The 17,248-nt window shown below is 44.1% G+C and overlaps 1 protein-coding gene across 5 annotated transcripts in view; it reads right to left on the bottom strand.

The window, feature by feature from the left end:
- Positions 1-17,248, bottom strand: part of LOC147125143 (UDP-N-acetylglucosamine--peptide N-acetylglucosaminyltransferase 110 kDa subunit) — a 91,862-nt gene that overhangs the window by 37,505 nt on the left and 37,109 nt on the right. For all 5 annotated transcript variants that reach the window (XM_085998017.1, XM_085998026.1, XM_085998040.1 and 2 more), the window contains 3 exons: positions 13,222-13,401; positions 7,669-7,827; positions 2,547-2,636 (listed from right to left, as the gene is read on the bottom strand). In XM_085998017.1, coding sequence (XP_085854143.1) covers positions 2,547-2,636; positions 7,669-7,827; positions 13,222-13,401 — 429 coding nt within the window. The remainder of the gene's footprint in view (positions 1-2,546; positions 2,637-7,668; positions 7,828-13,221; positions 13,402-17,248) is intronic.

The raw sequence follows: 17,248 nt of genomic DNA, 5'->3' as shown, positions 1-17,248 counted from the left end.
AAAAACAAAAATGGTGGACCCTGATGCAATAAAACAGTTAACATTCAATTGGTGTGAATGGTTGTGACTCAATCCTATACTATTCAAGTAGAAAGTGTCTAGCAATTTAGTGAAATCAATTTCCAGAATCTCTTGGCTGATTCGGAGAGAAGAGGTCGGAGGATTAAGGGTCATTCAGTTAACAGATCTGAACTATTAAGGGAAAACCATCAACCACCTCCGTACATCAAATATGTCTCGCAGGACATCCAGAAAGTGATTCAGAGTGAAAGGAATCTCACTCAGTGTTTCAGGAAGGGAGTTCATACTCAAGTAAACTGCACTTGACTTAAATGCAAGGAATTTGTGATCTCTGGCCGCACAACCTTTTCACGGCCTCTGGATCCAGCCCGATTATAATTGCAGCTTGCTTGAGCTACATACCCATGATACATCTACGTGCAACATAATGGCATCCTCATTCTTTTAATGATATGTTTCCTTCACATAGAAGAATACTGCCTAGCTTGATAGGTTCTGAGGACCACATGTTGAGCACATACATGAAAATATCATGACTGCAGATAGGCAGTGCTGCAGCACATGGTCTTTTATGCCTGTGTGTGTAAAGCTAGGACCTGAAACTAAACAAACGATCCAACCATTTAACTCTAATCCTCCTTTCCCAAACGATATCCCTAGAGATGTAAGAATGGGATTACAATGTGGAAATGCATGTAATTCGGATCTCCTGTGGTGTTGCTCATGGGCAAAGAATTGCAACTTTCTGCTTTTCTCCCAGTGTGCAATCCTGCCCCTCTGTTTAGTGTATTCTATTTTCAACCCCTTCATTTTATTTTACGTAGCAGTCTCTTTCCCTCAGCCCCCATTTTTCTCAAATCACACTTCCCTTTCATTATTTTGTGCCTCTCCTTTTTTCCCCCAACTAGAGATCACTTATTTTATTCACTCTTCATGCCATTACCAATAGAAAGCAGAATAAAAGGAAATTTCCTATCGCCTACCAGAAGCAACGTTATCCCTAAGCTGCGCAGGGGCGCAGCGATTGGGAGGTTCTGCAGACCGCTCACCAGCTGTTCCGCTGGAAAAGATACTGTGAATGAGCGGCCTTGCAGCAAATTTAAAGGGACCGCGCACCTAAAATAAAAATTAGAGGGAACATTTTATCTCAGGCAGTTTAATCTGAGGCAGACATCACTTCCAAAATATCTATCTCCAAGAGGTGCGCCAGTTTATATATTTCCATTATTACTAGAACTGCAATCTCGACATCCACCAGATGGCCATAGGTGAGCCTACGCCAAATCTAACGAGTATGAGAAGTCTGTAGCAACAATTATTTCTACATTTCTCTTTACACAGAAAAATCTTTTGTTTTATACAAGTTACACGATTTCTCAGCACAGGTGGTGTAATTTAGGTTTTAATGGTTCCCTTCCTGATAATCCCCAAATGATTCGACTGGTTATTGAACTGGTCATGAAATGGCCACTAAATAAGTAGTGACAAATCAAACCTCAAACTCTACAATAACCCATTGGGGAGTAGGGATGAGCAGTGGACTGAATTTATGGAGTCCTTAGCACCATATCTCTTGTGTTTATTTGGTATTGCAGCTCTTGTAGTACCTCCTGGGAACAGCGTTTACATTATTTAAAAAAAAACAACCTGTTCTGTGTCACTGTTTTGTGGGCATACATTACATAGTATTTACAGCACAGAAACAGGTCTACTTTTATGCAGTACTGAGGGAGTGCTGCACTGTCAGAGGTGCTCTTTCGGATGAGACGTAAAACCAAGGCTCCGTTTGCTCTCTCTCAGGTGGACATAAAAAGAACCCACGACACTATTTCGAGTAAGAGCAAGGAAGTTATCCCCAGTGTCCTGGCCAATATTTATCCCTCAATCAACAGAACAAAAACAGATTATCTGGTCATTATCACATTGCTGTTTATTGGCCAGGATACTGGGGATAACTCCCCTGCTCTTCTTCGAAATAGAGCAATGGGATCTTTTACATTCACCTTAGAGAATAGATGGGTCAGAGTCGGGCAATGTTACGGAGGTGGAAGTAGGCAGTCTTGGTGATCGAGCGGATGTGTGGTTGGAAGCTCATCTCGGGGACAAAAACACCACCAAGGTTGCAAACTGTCTGGCTCAGCTTCAGACGGTTTCCAGGGATGGAAACGGTGGTCAATGAATGGAGTTTGTGGCAGGGACCAAAGATAATGGCTTCAGTCTTCTCAATATTTAGTTCGAAGAAATATCTGCTCATCCAATATTGGATGTTGGACAAGCAGTATGACAAATGAGAGACAGTGGAGGGGTCCAGAGAGGTGGTGCGATAGATCAGAGTGTCGTCAGGGTACATGTGGAATCTGATGTTGTATGGAAATAGGGATGAAACTAAAACCACACAGGCCTAGATCTATGCAAGGCAAGAAGCAGCTATTTACTAAAATGGAATGTATAATTCCCTGAACAATGTCTTGGAATGTATAATCAGAGTTTTAAGTGCTTAAATTGCACATTCCACTGGCTCTTACCTGGGATAGGTCCACAAAATGATTAGCTTCAGCAACCACCTTCACACGGAAATTCGTGCCATCGTCAGAACTCAATGCATAGCAAAAAACCTAGCAGACAACAGAGACAGGAGAAACACAAAAATGAACTGATACATGTTGAATGGAGAAAGAATAAATGTAGTATTTACATCATAATTCCACTAGAACGGGTGTCATACTAATTTTATATGGTGGGCCCAAGTCGACATCCTGAGGCCGACACTTGACGTGGGGTACATTTAGGAAGTTATTTGGACACACTGGGATAGAAATTAGTATGCGTCGTGGCCATTCTTGGGCGTTAAACAGGCGCAACGTATACCAATACAGAGGCCACTGAAGAAATGGTAGGGAAAGTTTTTTCTTTACTTCCCCTTCTGTGGAGCCAATAGGGGCAGGACTGCTCCTCCCAGCTCCACAGTACTAGTTCCTGGGGCCGTTGCTGGTTCGTACTCAGCCCTCGTTAGTTTTCCTCCACCCCACCAAAGTATTTACTGGCAATATAGCAGGCCTAAATTTGAACCCAAATGTTGGGCAAGCTGCCCAGCAGCTCACCATTATTAATAAAATGAGACCAGAGGCCCAAGTTTGAATGAGCCTCGGGCACCGGCTTCTGGCACTCACATAGATTTCAACCGTCACTATTTCTGCAGGTTTTACAATGAGCTCTTCAAACGCTCAGAAAATGGTTTTGATGATGCAGCTATTTCATGGGCAATCACAAAGCACATCTTTACAGAAGCATCACACGGCTATCGTTTAAATGATGGTGCTAATTTAGAACATTTATCTTCATGTAACTTTCTTGAACATTTCTCATATTTCTCCCCATGGTTTGCTTCATAGTGTCTTCAAATGTTATATGCTTTCGCCATAGCTACCTATTGCTTACAAATCAAGCACATGGGCTTTCCATTCATGACCAGAAAGAAATACAAAATGAAATTTAGTATTCATATGAATGCTAGGGTAATTTACCTAATTGGCAGCAGAATGTGTTTTGGGTTATAAATGGCACAATTTAAGAGGGAAGTACAATCATTGCCAGGAAGACTGCTACCAGAGTTTTAAAAAAGTTTACTTTTCAAAAAGGCCAGATTTTAGTTTGTAATAAAGGCACTGAAGCGGTTAGTGGTTGTTCTCAAGTGAATCGGTAGCAGCGGAGGTCAAATGATTATTTATTTTTTAATTAAAACAATGAACGACAGATCTGTTAGCCTCACATCAGTAGTTGGGAAAATGCTGGAATCTATTATAAAAGGATGCACTGAGCACTTAGAAACTAATAGTAAGATTGGGCAGAGTCAACATGGATTTATGAAAGGGAAATCCTGTTTGACAAACCTATTGGAGTTCTTTGAGGATGTAACTAGTGGAGTAGACAAAGGGGAACCGGTAGATGTGGTGTATCTAGATTTTCAGAAGGCCTTCGATGAAGTCCCACACAAGAAGTTGGTGAACAAAATTAGGGCACATGGAATTGGGGGTAATATACTAGCATGGATTGAGAATTGGTTAACAGACAGAAAACAAAGAGTAGGGATAAACGGGTCTTTGTCAGGATGGCAGGCTGTGACTAGTGGGGTACCGCAAGGATCGGTGCTTGGGCCCCAGCTATTCACAATCTATATCAATGATTTGGATGAGGGGACTAAATGTAACATTTCCAAATTTGCTGATGATACAAAGCTAGGTGGCAGTGTCAGTTGCGAAGAGGATGTGAAGAAGCTTCAAGGGGATCTCGACAGGCTCAGTGAGTGGGCAAGAACATGGCAGATGGAATATAATGTGGATAAATGTGAAGTTATCCACTTTGGTAGAAAAAACAGAAAGGCAGAGTATTTCCTAAATGGTGAAAGATTGGGGAATGCAGATGCTCAAAGGGACCTGGGTGTCCTTGTACATGAGTCACTGAAAGTGAATGTGCAGGTGCAGCAAGCCATTAGGAAGGCAAATGGTATGCTGGCCTTCATTACAAGAGGATTTGAGTACAGGAGTAAAGAAGTCTTACTCCAATTATATAGGGCCTTGGTGAGACCACACCTGGGGTACTGTGTACAATTTTGGTCTCCTTACCTAAGGAAGGATATACTTGCCATAGAGGGAGTGCAACGAAGGTTCACGAGATTTATTCTTGGGATGGCAGGATTGCCGTATGAGAAGAGATTGAGTAAACTAGGCCTGTATTCTCTTGAATTCAGAAGAATGAGGCGGGATCTCATTGAAGCATACAAAATTATTACAGGGCTTTATAGGGTGGATGCTGGGAGAATGTTTCCCTTAGCTGGGGAGTCTAGAACCAGGGGCCACAGCCTCAAGATAAAGGGTAGGCCATTCAGGACTGAGATGAGAAGAAATTTCTTCACACAGAGGATGGTGAATCTTTGGAATCCTCTACCCCAGAAGGCTGTGGAGGCTCAGTCATTGGGTATATTCAAAACAGAAGTCGATAGATTTTTGACTATTAAGGGCATCAAGGGATATGGCGATAGGGCCGGTTAATGGAGTTGCGGCAGAAGATCAGCCATGATCTCATCGAATGGCGGAACAGGCTCGAAGGGCCGAATGGCCTACTCCTGCTCCTTATTTCTTATGTTCTTAACTGTTAGATTTATCATTAGTGAAGAAAACGATGGAAATAAAAGCACATCAATGGTTTAGGCATGGGCATATAGATACATAGATACATAGAAGATAGGAGCAGGAGTAGGCCATTCGGCCCTTCGTGCCTGCTCCGCCATTCGATGAGATCATGGCTGATCCTTTAATTCAGTATCCCGTCCCCGCCTTCTCTCCGTAACCCTTAACCCCTTTTGCCCGTAGAAATATATCTAATTCCCTCTTAAATATATTTAATGAGCTGGCGTACACTGCCCTCTGTGGCAATGAGTTCCACAGGTTCACCACTCTCTGAGTGAAGAAATTCCCCCTCATCTCTGTCCTAAATGGTTTAGCCCTTATCCTTAAATTATGTCCTCTAGTTCTGTTCTCACCCGCCAAGGGAAACATTCCTTCTGCATCCAGTCTGTCTAGACCTGTCAGAATTTTATACACTTCTATGAGGTCCCCTCTCAATCTTCTAAACTCCAGTGTGTACATCCCTAAACTACATAGTCTCTCCTCATAGGTCATTCCCGCCATTCCTGGTATCAGCCTGGTGAATCGCCGCTGCACCCCCTCCATGGCAAGAACATCCTTCCTCAGATGAGGCGACCAAAACTGTACACAGTACTCGAGGTGTGGTCTCACCAGTGCCCTGTACAGCTGCAGCAAGGTATCCCTGTTCCTGTATTCTAACCCTTTTGCTATGAAGGCCAGCATACCGTTTGCCTTCTTGACCGCCTGTTGCACCTGCATGCTCGCCTTCAGTGACTGGTGTACAAGAACACCCAGGTCTCTCTGTACTTCCCCCTCTCCCAATCTATTGCCATTTAAATAATAATTTGCCCTCCCGTTCCTGCACCGAAGGTGGATAACTTCGCACTTGTCCACATTATAGTGCATCTGCCATTTATCCGCCCAATCGCCCAGTCTGTCCAAATCGCTCTGGAGCTTCCTGGTCTCTTCCTCTGAGCCCACCCCCCCTCCTAGTTTAGTGTCGTCTGCAAATTTGGAAATGCTGCATCCGACTCCCTGATCCAGGTCATTAATGTAAATTGTGAACAGCTGGGGGCCCAGGACAGATCCCTGTGGTACCCCACTTGTTACTGCCTGCCATTCAGAAAATGAGCCGTTTATTCCAACTCTCTGTTTTCTATCTGACAGCCAGTTCCCTATCCACGCCAAAACTTTCCCCTTTATCCCATGAGCCTCAATTTTCCATGCTAATCTTTTATGTGGGACCTTATCGAAGGCCTTTTGGAAGTCCAGGTACACCACATCTACTGGCTCTCCCCCATCTATTCTACCAGTTACTCTATATCTTAAGCTCCAAGATTTATATCATTAAAATCCAAGCCACCAAGACAGTCACCCCCTCCAATCCCATCTTTCAGCTGTTCCCCTCTTTCAGGCCCTACACTACGGTCATGAAGTCATAATAATTGGGTAGTTGTAAGAAAATCGCTGTCTACCATCCTGGTAGTCCCATGATATAATGAAAATGGAATTGTTAACTAATCATAGCAATTAATCTCTATTAGTCTGCAAGAGACCCAGAAATGACACACGGAAAATCCCAGTGGTGGAGAGCTTTGGGAACCATCGGTCCACAGTCACCATTTTTCTCCCAAGAATGCTACACTTGCCATATGTCATGTCTCAAATTACTCATTTACTGTATTCCAGAATGATATTTTCTAAAAGAAATCAATCTAATTTGCATTTCAATGAATCAATACTAAATGCTTCCACCATTTCCCTCGGGAGTCTGTTCCACAGATTGACCACCTGCTCACTGAAATATTTTATACACAGATTAGTTTTGAATTTACCCGCCCTTCACGCACAGGCCATGTCCTCTGGTTATACCTTCTTCCTTTCAGGAGGTTCTCAGCCTTTGCTGATTATCCTTCACAGTAGTGCAGTTGAAAACAGGAACTCACAGGAGGGGGAAAAAAACTCAGACCTTCCTTCGCTCATTCTATGGCACTGTACACTCAATGCATGAATTTCTACTACCTAAAAGATTAGAACTGATACACCAATTGTGAACATTTCAGGGATCTGATGGCACCATTTTTGAGCATGAAAGTCAAGGGGCATGGTACATTAAAAAGACCAGGCATCCTGGAATCCTAAAAGATAGTACAATACATAAAAAGATCACCAACTTCCCCTTTATTCACAAGAATATAAACTTCCCTCTTAATCATGATGCATATTAACCTAACCTCTACATTAAGTCTCCAAATTAAGCAAACTCGATGAACAAACATTAGCTCTTTTGGAATTGTTGCCCAATTAAATCATAATCTCACACACAGGTCTGCTGGGCTTGATAATTGGATTTTATACAATTGCAAAAACTGTGTAACAGAGTACAAAACAGTTTCAAGATGCAGAAGAGAAAAAAGTCAAATCCCACAAAACAAGTACTTATTGGAAAAGCTTCTAATTGCAGAATTTAACCAGTGACAAAAACTTCATAATTCCTAGTTACCTCAAATTTTTCAGAATTGTGCATCCCAGGGATTGACTGCATCAGATGAGAGGTGGGGTGGTTCCCAAAATCTGAACTCACAAAACCAATTTTCAGACGTCCATTACTAGCTTTCAAGTCTTTTGGATGTTCATATGGTGGCTTGTGAAGCACATTAATCTGCAAAGAAAAACCGTGGCTGTTATAAACACAAAAGTCACCTTGTAGCATCACAGTCACCTGCTATACATATAGTGGTGGTGGGTGGGAAGCAATCAGCATCTCATAAGCAACTTCACTTGAGGCTGAAATTCAGCTCCTTGGAAGCTTTGTTTAGTGACTACTAATGAACCTATAAGAGATGCAGAACATAATGGATTCCATCAGCTCCAACAGGCAGCCTTTCTTTCATTATGATCCAACTAACCAATAAATTTAAAACTGATCACGTGACATAATTAACATTAGCGTGAATATGCCACTAACTCTTCTTTGGGGGGGGGGGGGGGGGGGGAAAGAGAGAGAGAGAGAGAGAGAGAGAGAGAGAAAAGAAAGCTCCTAAAACAATAAACCAACCCAGTTTGAAAAGGATCGCACTACCATTGGTACTTTACTATGCAGGTTTTAACTCCAAACATTTTGAAACTGTAAGGTAGCAATTTAAAAGTAATTTCCTGCTTTTGTGTTCTCTTCACACACCAGTTCTCAAAACTACAACCTTCTGCCCAGTTCTAAAAACTAGCTTCTAACACTCCTGCAAAGCTTCCTCCAAAAGGTAAATGCAATTTATTGCAATCATAGATCGGAACGAATTTAGCACAGCAATAAATGATAGACGGAAAGCTCAAATTTGAACTATCAATTTTAGCATTTTGTGTCAAATGCTTTAGTCCTTTAGCTGAGTTTTTAAAAAGGAAACATTGCCCTTACAAAGATTAAAACTGAATGAAATGACCTCATTGAGGCTCACGGTGATTACATTTGCGATAAGTGTTTGCTGCTAGAGGAACTCAAGCTCCATGTTAAAGAGCTTGAGACCGAGCTTCAGACACTGCGACACATCAGGGAGGGGGAGAAGTTCCTGGACTCTTATGTTTCAGGAGGTGGTCACACCTATGAAATTAATTAATGTAGATGTAATCCGTGGTCGGGGACAGGACGGTGTGACTACGAGTGAGGCAGGTACAGGGATCCAGGAGGCAGTGTTGATGGAGCCGCAGCCCTTGCTCTTGTCAAGCAGGATTGAGGTTCTTACTCCCTGTGAGGGCGGGAGCGGGGACTGCAGGGAGGATGAGCAACCTGGCCACAGCACCGTGGTACAGGGGGCCATTCAAGTGGAGGGAGTAAAAAGAAATGTTGTAGTGGTAGGGGATAGTATCATTAGGGGGATAGATAGGGTTCTCTGCAGTCAAGAGCGGGAGTCCCGAAGGCTGTGTTGCCTGCCCGGTGCCAGGGTTAAGGACATCTCTTCTGGGCTGGAAAGAAACTTGGAGTGGGAGGGGGAGGATCCAGTTGTCGTGGTCCATGTTGGTACAAAAGACGTAGATAGGACAAGGAAGACGGTTCTGTTGAATGAGTATGAGCAGCTAGGGGTCAAATTAAAAAACAGAACCTCAAGGGTAATAATCTCTGGGTTATTACCTGAGCCACGAGCGAATTTGGCTAGGATAAATAAAATTAAAGTTAAATGCGTGGCTCAAAGACTGGTGTGGGAGAAATGGGTTTTACTTCTTGGGACACTGGCACCAGTACTGGGACAGGAGGGAGCTGTTCCGTTGGGACGGACTCCACTTGGCCAGTACTGGGACTAGAGTCCTGGCAAATCATATAACTAGGGCTGTAGAGAGGGCTTTAAACTAATTAGCGGGGGGGAGGTTTCTAGAGAGCAAATAATAGAAATGACAACGGAGAAGGTCATAGACTTAGGTAGCAGTGGGGGAATTAAAAAACAGAACGTGTCAGGAAGGGACAGAAGGTATGGAGTAAAAAGTAAAGTACTAAAAGGGGAAAAAACAGGAACTAAGTGTTACAAAACATATTTGAAAGTTCTTTATCTGAATGCACGTAGCATTCGTAACAAAATGAATGAGTTAACAGCACAAATAACGACATATGGGTATGATGATCTTGTGGCCATTACAGAAACATGGCTGCAGGGTGACCATGACTGGGAATTAAACGTACCAGGTTATTTAACAATCAGGAAGGACAGGCAGGAAGGGAGGGGAGGTGGGGTGGCTATGTTAATAAAGGAAGGAATCACTATAATACAGAGAAATTATATCGGGTCAAAGGAGTAGGATAGTGAAACAGTTTGGGTGGAGATAAGGAATAAGGGGGAAAAAAACACTAGTGGGCGTAGTCTATAGGCCTCCGAACAGTTGCAACTCTGTTGGACGGAGTGTTAATCAGGAAATAGTTGAGGCTTGTAATAAGAGAACAGCTATAATTATGGGGGATTTTAATTATCATATGAACTGGACAAATCAAATTGGGCAGAGCAGCCTTGAGGATGAGTTCATTGAGTGTATTAGGGATGGGTTTCTTGAGCAGTATGTAACTGAACCGACCAGGGGGCAAGCAACCTTAGATTTGGTCCTGTGTAATGAGACAGGATTAATTAAAAATGTCCTAGTAAAGGATCCCCTTGGAATGAGTGACCATAACATGGTTGAATTCCATATTCAATTAGAGGGTGAGAAGGTTGGATCTCAAACAAGCGTGCTGAGCTTGAATAAAGGAGACTATGAAGGTATGAGAGCGGAATTGATTAGAGTGGACTGGGAAAATAGATTAAGGGTAAGACGGTACATGATCAGTGGTGTACATTTAAGGAGTTATTTTACAACTTCCAAAAAAAAAATATTCCACGGAGGAAAAAAGGGTGTAAAAGAAAAGATAGCCATCCGTGGCTAAGTAAAGTAATTAAGGATAGTATCTGACTAAAAACAAGGGCATATAAGGTAGCCAAATCTAGTGGGAGGATAGAAGATTGTGAAGTCTTTAAAAGACAGCAAAAAATAACTAAAAGATTGATTAAGAAAGGGAAGATAGATTATGAAAGTAAATTAGCAAAAAATATAAAAACAGATAGCAAAAGTTTCTATAGTTATATAAAAAGAAAAAAGGGTGGCTAAAGTAAATGTTGGTCCCTTAGAGGATGAGACCGGGAAATTAATGGTGGGAAACATGGAGAAGGCAAAAACGCTGAACAATTATTTTGTATCAGTCTTTATGGTAGAGGACACTAAGAATATCCCAACACTGGACAAACAAGGGGCTCTGGGGGGGGGGAGGAGCCAAATACGATTAAAATCACTGAGGAAGTGGTACTTGGTAAAATAATGGGACTCAAGGCAGATAAATCCCCTGGACCTGATGGCTTACATCCTAGGGTCTTGAGGGAAGTGGCGGTAGGGATTGTGGATGCATTGGTAATAATTTTCCAAAACTCCCTGGACTCAGCAAAGGTCCCGGCAGATTGGAAAACTGCTAATGTAACACCCTTATTTAAAAAGGGTAGTAGGCAGAAGGCTGGAAACTATAGACCAGTTAGCCTAACATCTGTGGTTGGTAAAATGTTAGAGTCCATTATTAAGGAGGCAGTAACGGGACATTTGGATAAACATAATTTAATAGGACAAACTCAGCATGGTTTCATGAAGGGAAAGTCATGTTTGACAAATTTGCTTGAGTTCTTTGAGGAAGTAACATACAGGGTGGATAAAGGGGAACCAGTGGACGCAGTGTATTTAGACTTCCAAAAGGCATTTGACAAGGTGCCACACAAAAGATTATTGCTCAAGATAAAAAATCACGGGATTGGGGGTAATATTCTGGCGTGGGTGGAGGATTGGCTCTAACAGAAAGCAGAGAGTTGGGATAAATGGTTCGTTCTCAGACTGGCAATCAGTAACTAGTGGTGTTCCGCAGGGGTCAGTGCTGGGTCCCCAACTCTTTACAATCTATATTAACGATTTGGAGGAGGGGACCGAGTGTAACATATCAAAGTTTGCAGATGATACAAAGATGGGATGGAAAGTAGTGAGTGAGGAGGACATAAAAAACCTGCAAAGGGACATAGACAGGCTAAGTAAGTGGGTAGAGATTTGGCAGATGGAATACAATACTGGAAAGTGTGAGGTTATGCACTTTGGCAGGAAAAATCATAGAGCAAGTTATTATCTTAATGGCAAGAAACTGGAAAGTACTGTAGTACAAAAGGGATCTGGGGGTCCTGGTGCACGAAACTTAAAAAGTTAGTATGCAGGTGCAGCAAGTGATCAAGGTCAATGGAATGTTGGCTTTTATTGCTAGGGGGATAGAATATAAAAACAGGGAGGTATTGCTGCAGTTGTACAAGGTATTGGTGCGACCGCACCTGGAATACTGCATACAGTTTTGGTGTCCATACTTAAGAAAAGACATACTTGCTCTCGAGTCAGTACAAAGAAGGTTCACTCGGTTAATCCCGGGGATGAGGGGGCGGTCATATGAGGAGAGGTTGAGTAGATTGGGACTCTACTCATTGGAGTTCAGAAGAATGAGGCAATCTTATCTTATTGAAACATATAAGATTGTGAAGGGGCTTGATCGGGTGGATGCGGTGAGGATGTTCCGAATGATGGGTGAAACTAGAACTAGGGGGCATAATCTTAGAATAAGGGGCTGCTCTTTCAAAACTGAGATGAGGAGAAACTTCTTCACTCAGAGGGTGGTAGGTTTGTGGAATTTGCTGCCCCAGAAAGCTGTGGAAGCTGCATCATTAAATAAATTTAAAACAGAAATAGATAAGTTTCCTAGAAGTAAAGGGAATTAAGGGTTACGGGGAGCGGGCAGGAAATTGGACATGAGTCTAGGTTTGGAATGGTCATGGCCCTGTGGGTAGTGGAGTGGGCCCAGGGGCCATGTAGCCTGGTTCTGCTCCTACTGTGTTCTAATTCTGTGTTAGATTTCAGGAGATGGTTTTATTCCTGTTCCTGGCTGGGGTGGAGATCGCCTTTACAGAAGGTAAGTACTGTAGAAAATATAGGGACAGAGTGATCTCCTGGACGAGTTTCGATCGCCTAGATGGGTCGGAGAGGAATTTCCCAGATTTTTTTCTCCCAAATTGGCCATTGGGTTTTTCGTCTCTCCCGGGAGATCACATGGGTTCGGGTGGATGGAGAGTGATAGAAGATTTGAGGTTAGGATCAGATCAGCCATGATCTTATTGAATGGTGGAGCAGGCTCGAGGGGCTGATTGGCCTACTCCTACTCCTTATGTTCTTATGAAATCGGTACCTGGTTCAGTAAAAGGGAATGCTTTAACTAAACACTATTGTTTATTTACAAAGGACAATAAAATTATACAGTACAATGCACAAATACACACACAAACGACAGAAACAGAGACAAATGGGCCAAAACACCAGAGAGAGGCCAGGTGTGGTGAAACCATATCCTCACTACCAGACAACACTTTCAAGAGGAGATGAGTAAACCATTTTGTGATGTTGGGGTAGTCTGAAAAAACTTCCATAATGTATGAGGTAGAAGATAAGTTACAACATACAAGATATAATTATATGCTACCTTGTCAAGACAGAGATTTCCATGTCGCTCAGCAATGGCTTTACGGAAGGCATGGGACAGTGGGTACAGCATGCTGTGGTGTGGATGCACAGATGGCAGTCGATTTTTCTCCAGCTGGTCAGCTACAATACTGACCAGTTTCTTCATCCGCTCGTCATAATCCGTCCAATCACATACAATCTAGAGGGCAAAAGAATGTTGAAGTTAACTGTAATTAGTTGATATACAAGTGTATTTTTTAAATTTTACTAAAATCTTTTTTTTTGTTCCTGGGATGTGGATATCTCTCGCAAGGTCAGCATTTATTGCCCATCCCCAATTCCTCTTGAGGTGGTGATGAGCTGCCTTCTTGAACCACTGCAGTTCTTGTGGTGAAGGTAATCCCACAGTGCTGTTAGGGTAGGAGCTCCAGGATTTTGACTCAGCAACAATGAAGGAACAGCGATATATTTCCAAGTCAGGATGGTGTGCAACTTGATGGGGAACATGCAGGTGTTGGTGTTTCCATGCGTCTGCTGCCCGTGTCCTTCTAGGTGGTAAAGGTAGCAGGTTTGGGAGGTGCTGCCGAAGAAGCCTTGGCGAGTTGCTGCAGTGCATCTTGTAGATGGTACACACGGCAGCCACGGTGTGCCGGTGGTGGAGGGAGTGAATGTTTAAGGTGGTGGATGGGGTGTCAATCAAGTGGGCTGCTTTGTCCTGGATGGAGTCGAGCTTGAGTGTTGTTGGAGCTGCACTTAGCCAGACAAGTGGCGAGTATTCCATCACACTCCTGACTTGTAGATGGTGGAAAGGCTTTGGGGAGTCAGGAGGCCAATGGTGACCCCCAGGATGTTGATGGTGGGGGATTCGACAATGGCAATGCTGTTGAATGTCAAGGGGCAGTGGTTAGACTCTCTCTTGTTGTAGCTAGTCATTGCCTGGCACTTGTGTGGCGCGAATGTTTCTTGCCACTTATCAGCCCAAACCTGAATGTCATTCAGGTCTCGCTGTATGCGGGCATGGACGGCTTCATTATCTGGGGAAGTTGCGAATGGAACTGAACACTGCAATCATCAGCGAACATCCCCACTTCTGACCTTATGATGAAGGGAAGATCATTGATGAAGCAGCTGAAGATGGTTGGGCCTAGGGCACTGCCCCGAGGAACTCGTGCAGCAAGGTCCTGGGGCTGAGATGATTGACCTCCAACAACCACAACTATCTTCCTTCACATAAGTGCAGTATTGGAACAACTAGGCTAGAGGCGCGGCTCGTTCTGGAGCGCAAGTCTTCAGCACGACAGCCGGGATGTTGTTGGGGCCCATAGCCTTTGCTGTATCCAGTGTGCTGAGCCACAAGGACTGTGCGGCGGTCACTGCTACCAATGCTGTCATGGACATATGCATATCTGCGACAGGTAGATTGGGGAGGATGAGGTCAACTAAGTTTTTCTCCTCGTGTTGGTTCTTTCAGAACCTGCCGCAGGCCCTGTCTGGCAGCTATGTCCTTCAGGACTCGGCCAGCTCGGTCAGTAGTGATGTCCCCCACCCAGAGTACATTCTGTGCCCTTGCTACCCTCAGTGCTTTTTCCAAGTGGTGTTCAACATAGAGGAGTACTGATTCATCAGCTGAGGGAGGGCGGTAGGAGGTAATCAGCAGGAGGTTTGACCTGAAGCCATGAGGCTTCCTGGGGTCCAGCGTCAATGTTGAGGACTCCAAGGGCCACTCCCACCTGACTGTATACCACTGTACCACCACCTCTGGTGGGTCTGTCCTGCCAGTGGGACAGGACATAACCAGGGATGGTGATGGGAGTATGGGACATTGGTTGAAAGGTATGATTATAACTAGGTCAGGCTGTTGCTCGACTAGTCAGTGACAGCTCTCCCAATTTTGACACAAGTCCCAGATGTTAGTGAGGAGGACTTTGCAAGGTCAACTACTACTGGGTGTGCCATTGTCGGGTCCGAAGTCGATGCCAGATGATTCATCCGGTTTTATTCTTATTGTTTTCTGAGTGGTTTGTTACAACTGAGTGGCTTGTTAGGCCATTTCAGAGGGCAGTTAAGAGTCCGAGTCTGGAGTCACATATAGGCCAGATCAAGTAAGGACAGATTTCCTTCCCTAAAGGATAATTAGCGAACCAAATGGGTTTTTATGACAATCTGGTAGTTTCATGGTCACCATTACTGATACTAGCTTTTTATTCCAGATTTATTTAATTAACTGAATTTAAATTCCCCAGCTGCTATGGTGGGATTTGAACTCACGTCTCTGGATCATTAACCCAGGCCTCTGGATTACTAGTCCAGTAACATAACCACTATGCTACCGTTCCACAACGTATCCGACATATGATTTGAAATTAATGCAGACGAGGAAAGCCACGATGACCATCTTAGCTCATCTGTCCAGAAAGAGTCTCCCCAATAAAGCCATCCAATAGGCAATTTACCCATCACCAATTTTAACATATGCTCCTTTGTCCTATCTTTGTTTACCTTTGAGTAATGCTTCTTTTCTTAAATTAATGCTGCTGCTGCTGGACCATTTTATACAGGGTGCCTCGTTAATCACCTATACTTTACTATTTTGGCATTCAGTTTGCTTTAATTGCTGCTCCCAAATTCTTGAATATATTCAGTTTAAACAAAAAAGGATAAGGTGTCTTCAACTCTGCATCAAAGCCAGCCCAGATTGATGCAATAAAAATCTTACAGGCAGCAGCAAGTATTGAATCTGCCATTTTGATCTGATGTGGACAGGCTAACACCTCAGCTTGCCCATGTGTGCCAGTAATGCCCTTTCCACATCACTGGTCCTTCCCTCAGCGTCACAAAAGGTCTCAACTGTATTGACAAGTTTATTAGTACAACCTTTTGTGAGCAAAAATAAGGATTTTAATGGACTCCATGTTTGGGGTAAAATTTTTCAATCTCACTTAGAAAGTCACAAAATACCTAGGCCCCGATTTTCGGCTTGTGTGGGGAATGGTCGGATTTCCCCGAATGTGGGGTTTCTGACACACATAAAAAAGTGTCAGCCAGCTCCACGCAATTTTCCCTCAAGTGGCCAATTAATTCCCAGCATGTGGGAAGCCTTGCTAATTGTCCAATTCGAGTCAGAAATCCCCACAGTATGATGTCATCATTCGTGGTGCTTTCAAGGTCCATGGCAAGCACTGCATCCTCTGAAGGCTTCCAAATGAACCATACAGGATGGCATAAGGAGCCTGCAGCAGCTGTGGCCAGTGCCATACCCCGAGCTGCCTTCAAATTCGACGAGGCTTCACTGCAGGCATTATTGGATGGGGTTAGGGCCCACAGGGAGGTCCTCTTCCCTAGGTCAGGGAGGAAGAGGCCTCCCACTGAGACCAATGTTGCATGGATGCAGGTGTCAGCAGATGCCAACTCGCTGGTAGTCACCAGAGGAACCTTGGCATTACATCTCTAACTCCTTCCTTTACTCCCCCACAGTACCATCCAGAGCCCCCGTCCTCACTGTGGAGGAGGAAGAGGCTGTGCAGCCAGACTCCTCAGAGGAAGCTCCAACCTCAGAGGGCGCAGCGTCAGCAGAAGTAAGCGCACCCAGCACCAGCGCAGACACTCACACCTCGGGGGGACCTTTGGGACATAGAGTAGTGTTGTCACCTGGTGTTTCACAGCTGACAAGTGAGCCTCAGCAGATTCCGGAGACAGGGACAGCAGTGGAGAGTCCTCGTCGGAGGGCGCAGGGCTCTGCCAGCTCAGCTGCGCTGCATCTCGACCCTCTGCCTCTGGGTCCATCCGCAAGAGAAGAGGTGATGGATCTCCATGCACAGATGCAGGAGTCTCTGGCAGGTTTTGTCTCCAGGGTCGCTGCGAGTGGGGAGCGAATGGAGGAGTCCATAGCGACCATGAGCAGAGCCTTTGTGGAGTCATTGGTGCATGAACGCATCACCATGGAAAGGTTGGCAACCTCCATGCAGGAGATAACTCGCCAGGGTACGGAAAACATGGTGAGTGCTCATAAGAGAATGACATCTCTTGAGTAGCGTTGGCCATCTGTT

This window comes from Somniosus microcephalus, chromosome 1, assembly GCF_052327205.1.
Source record: "Somniosus microcephalus isolate GS21.2 chromosome 1, FLI_Smic_1.0, whole genome shotgun sequence".
In the NCBI taxonomy this organism is placed as follows: Eukaryota; Metazoa; Chordata; class Chondrichthyes; order Squaliformes; family Somniosidae; genus Somniosus; species Somniosus microcephalus.
The sequence above is the reverse complement of the archived record's forward strand: the minus strand, read 5'-3'. Positions and strand labels throughout refer to the sequence as shown.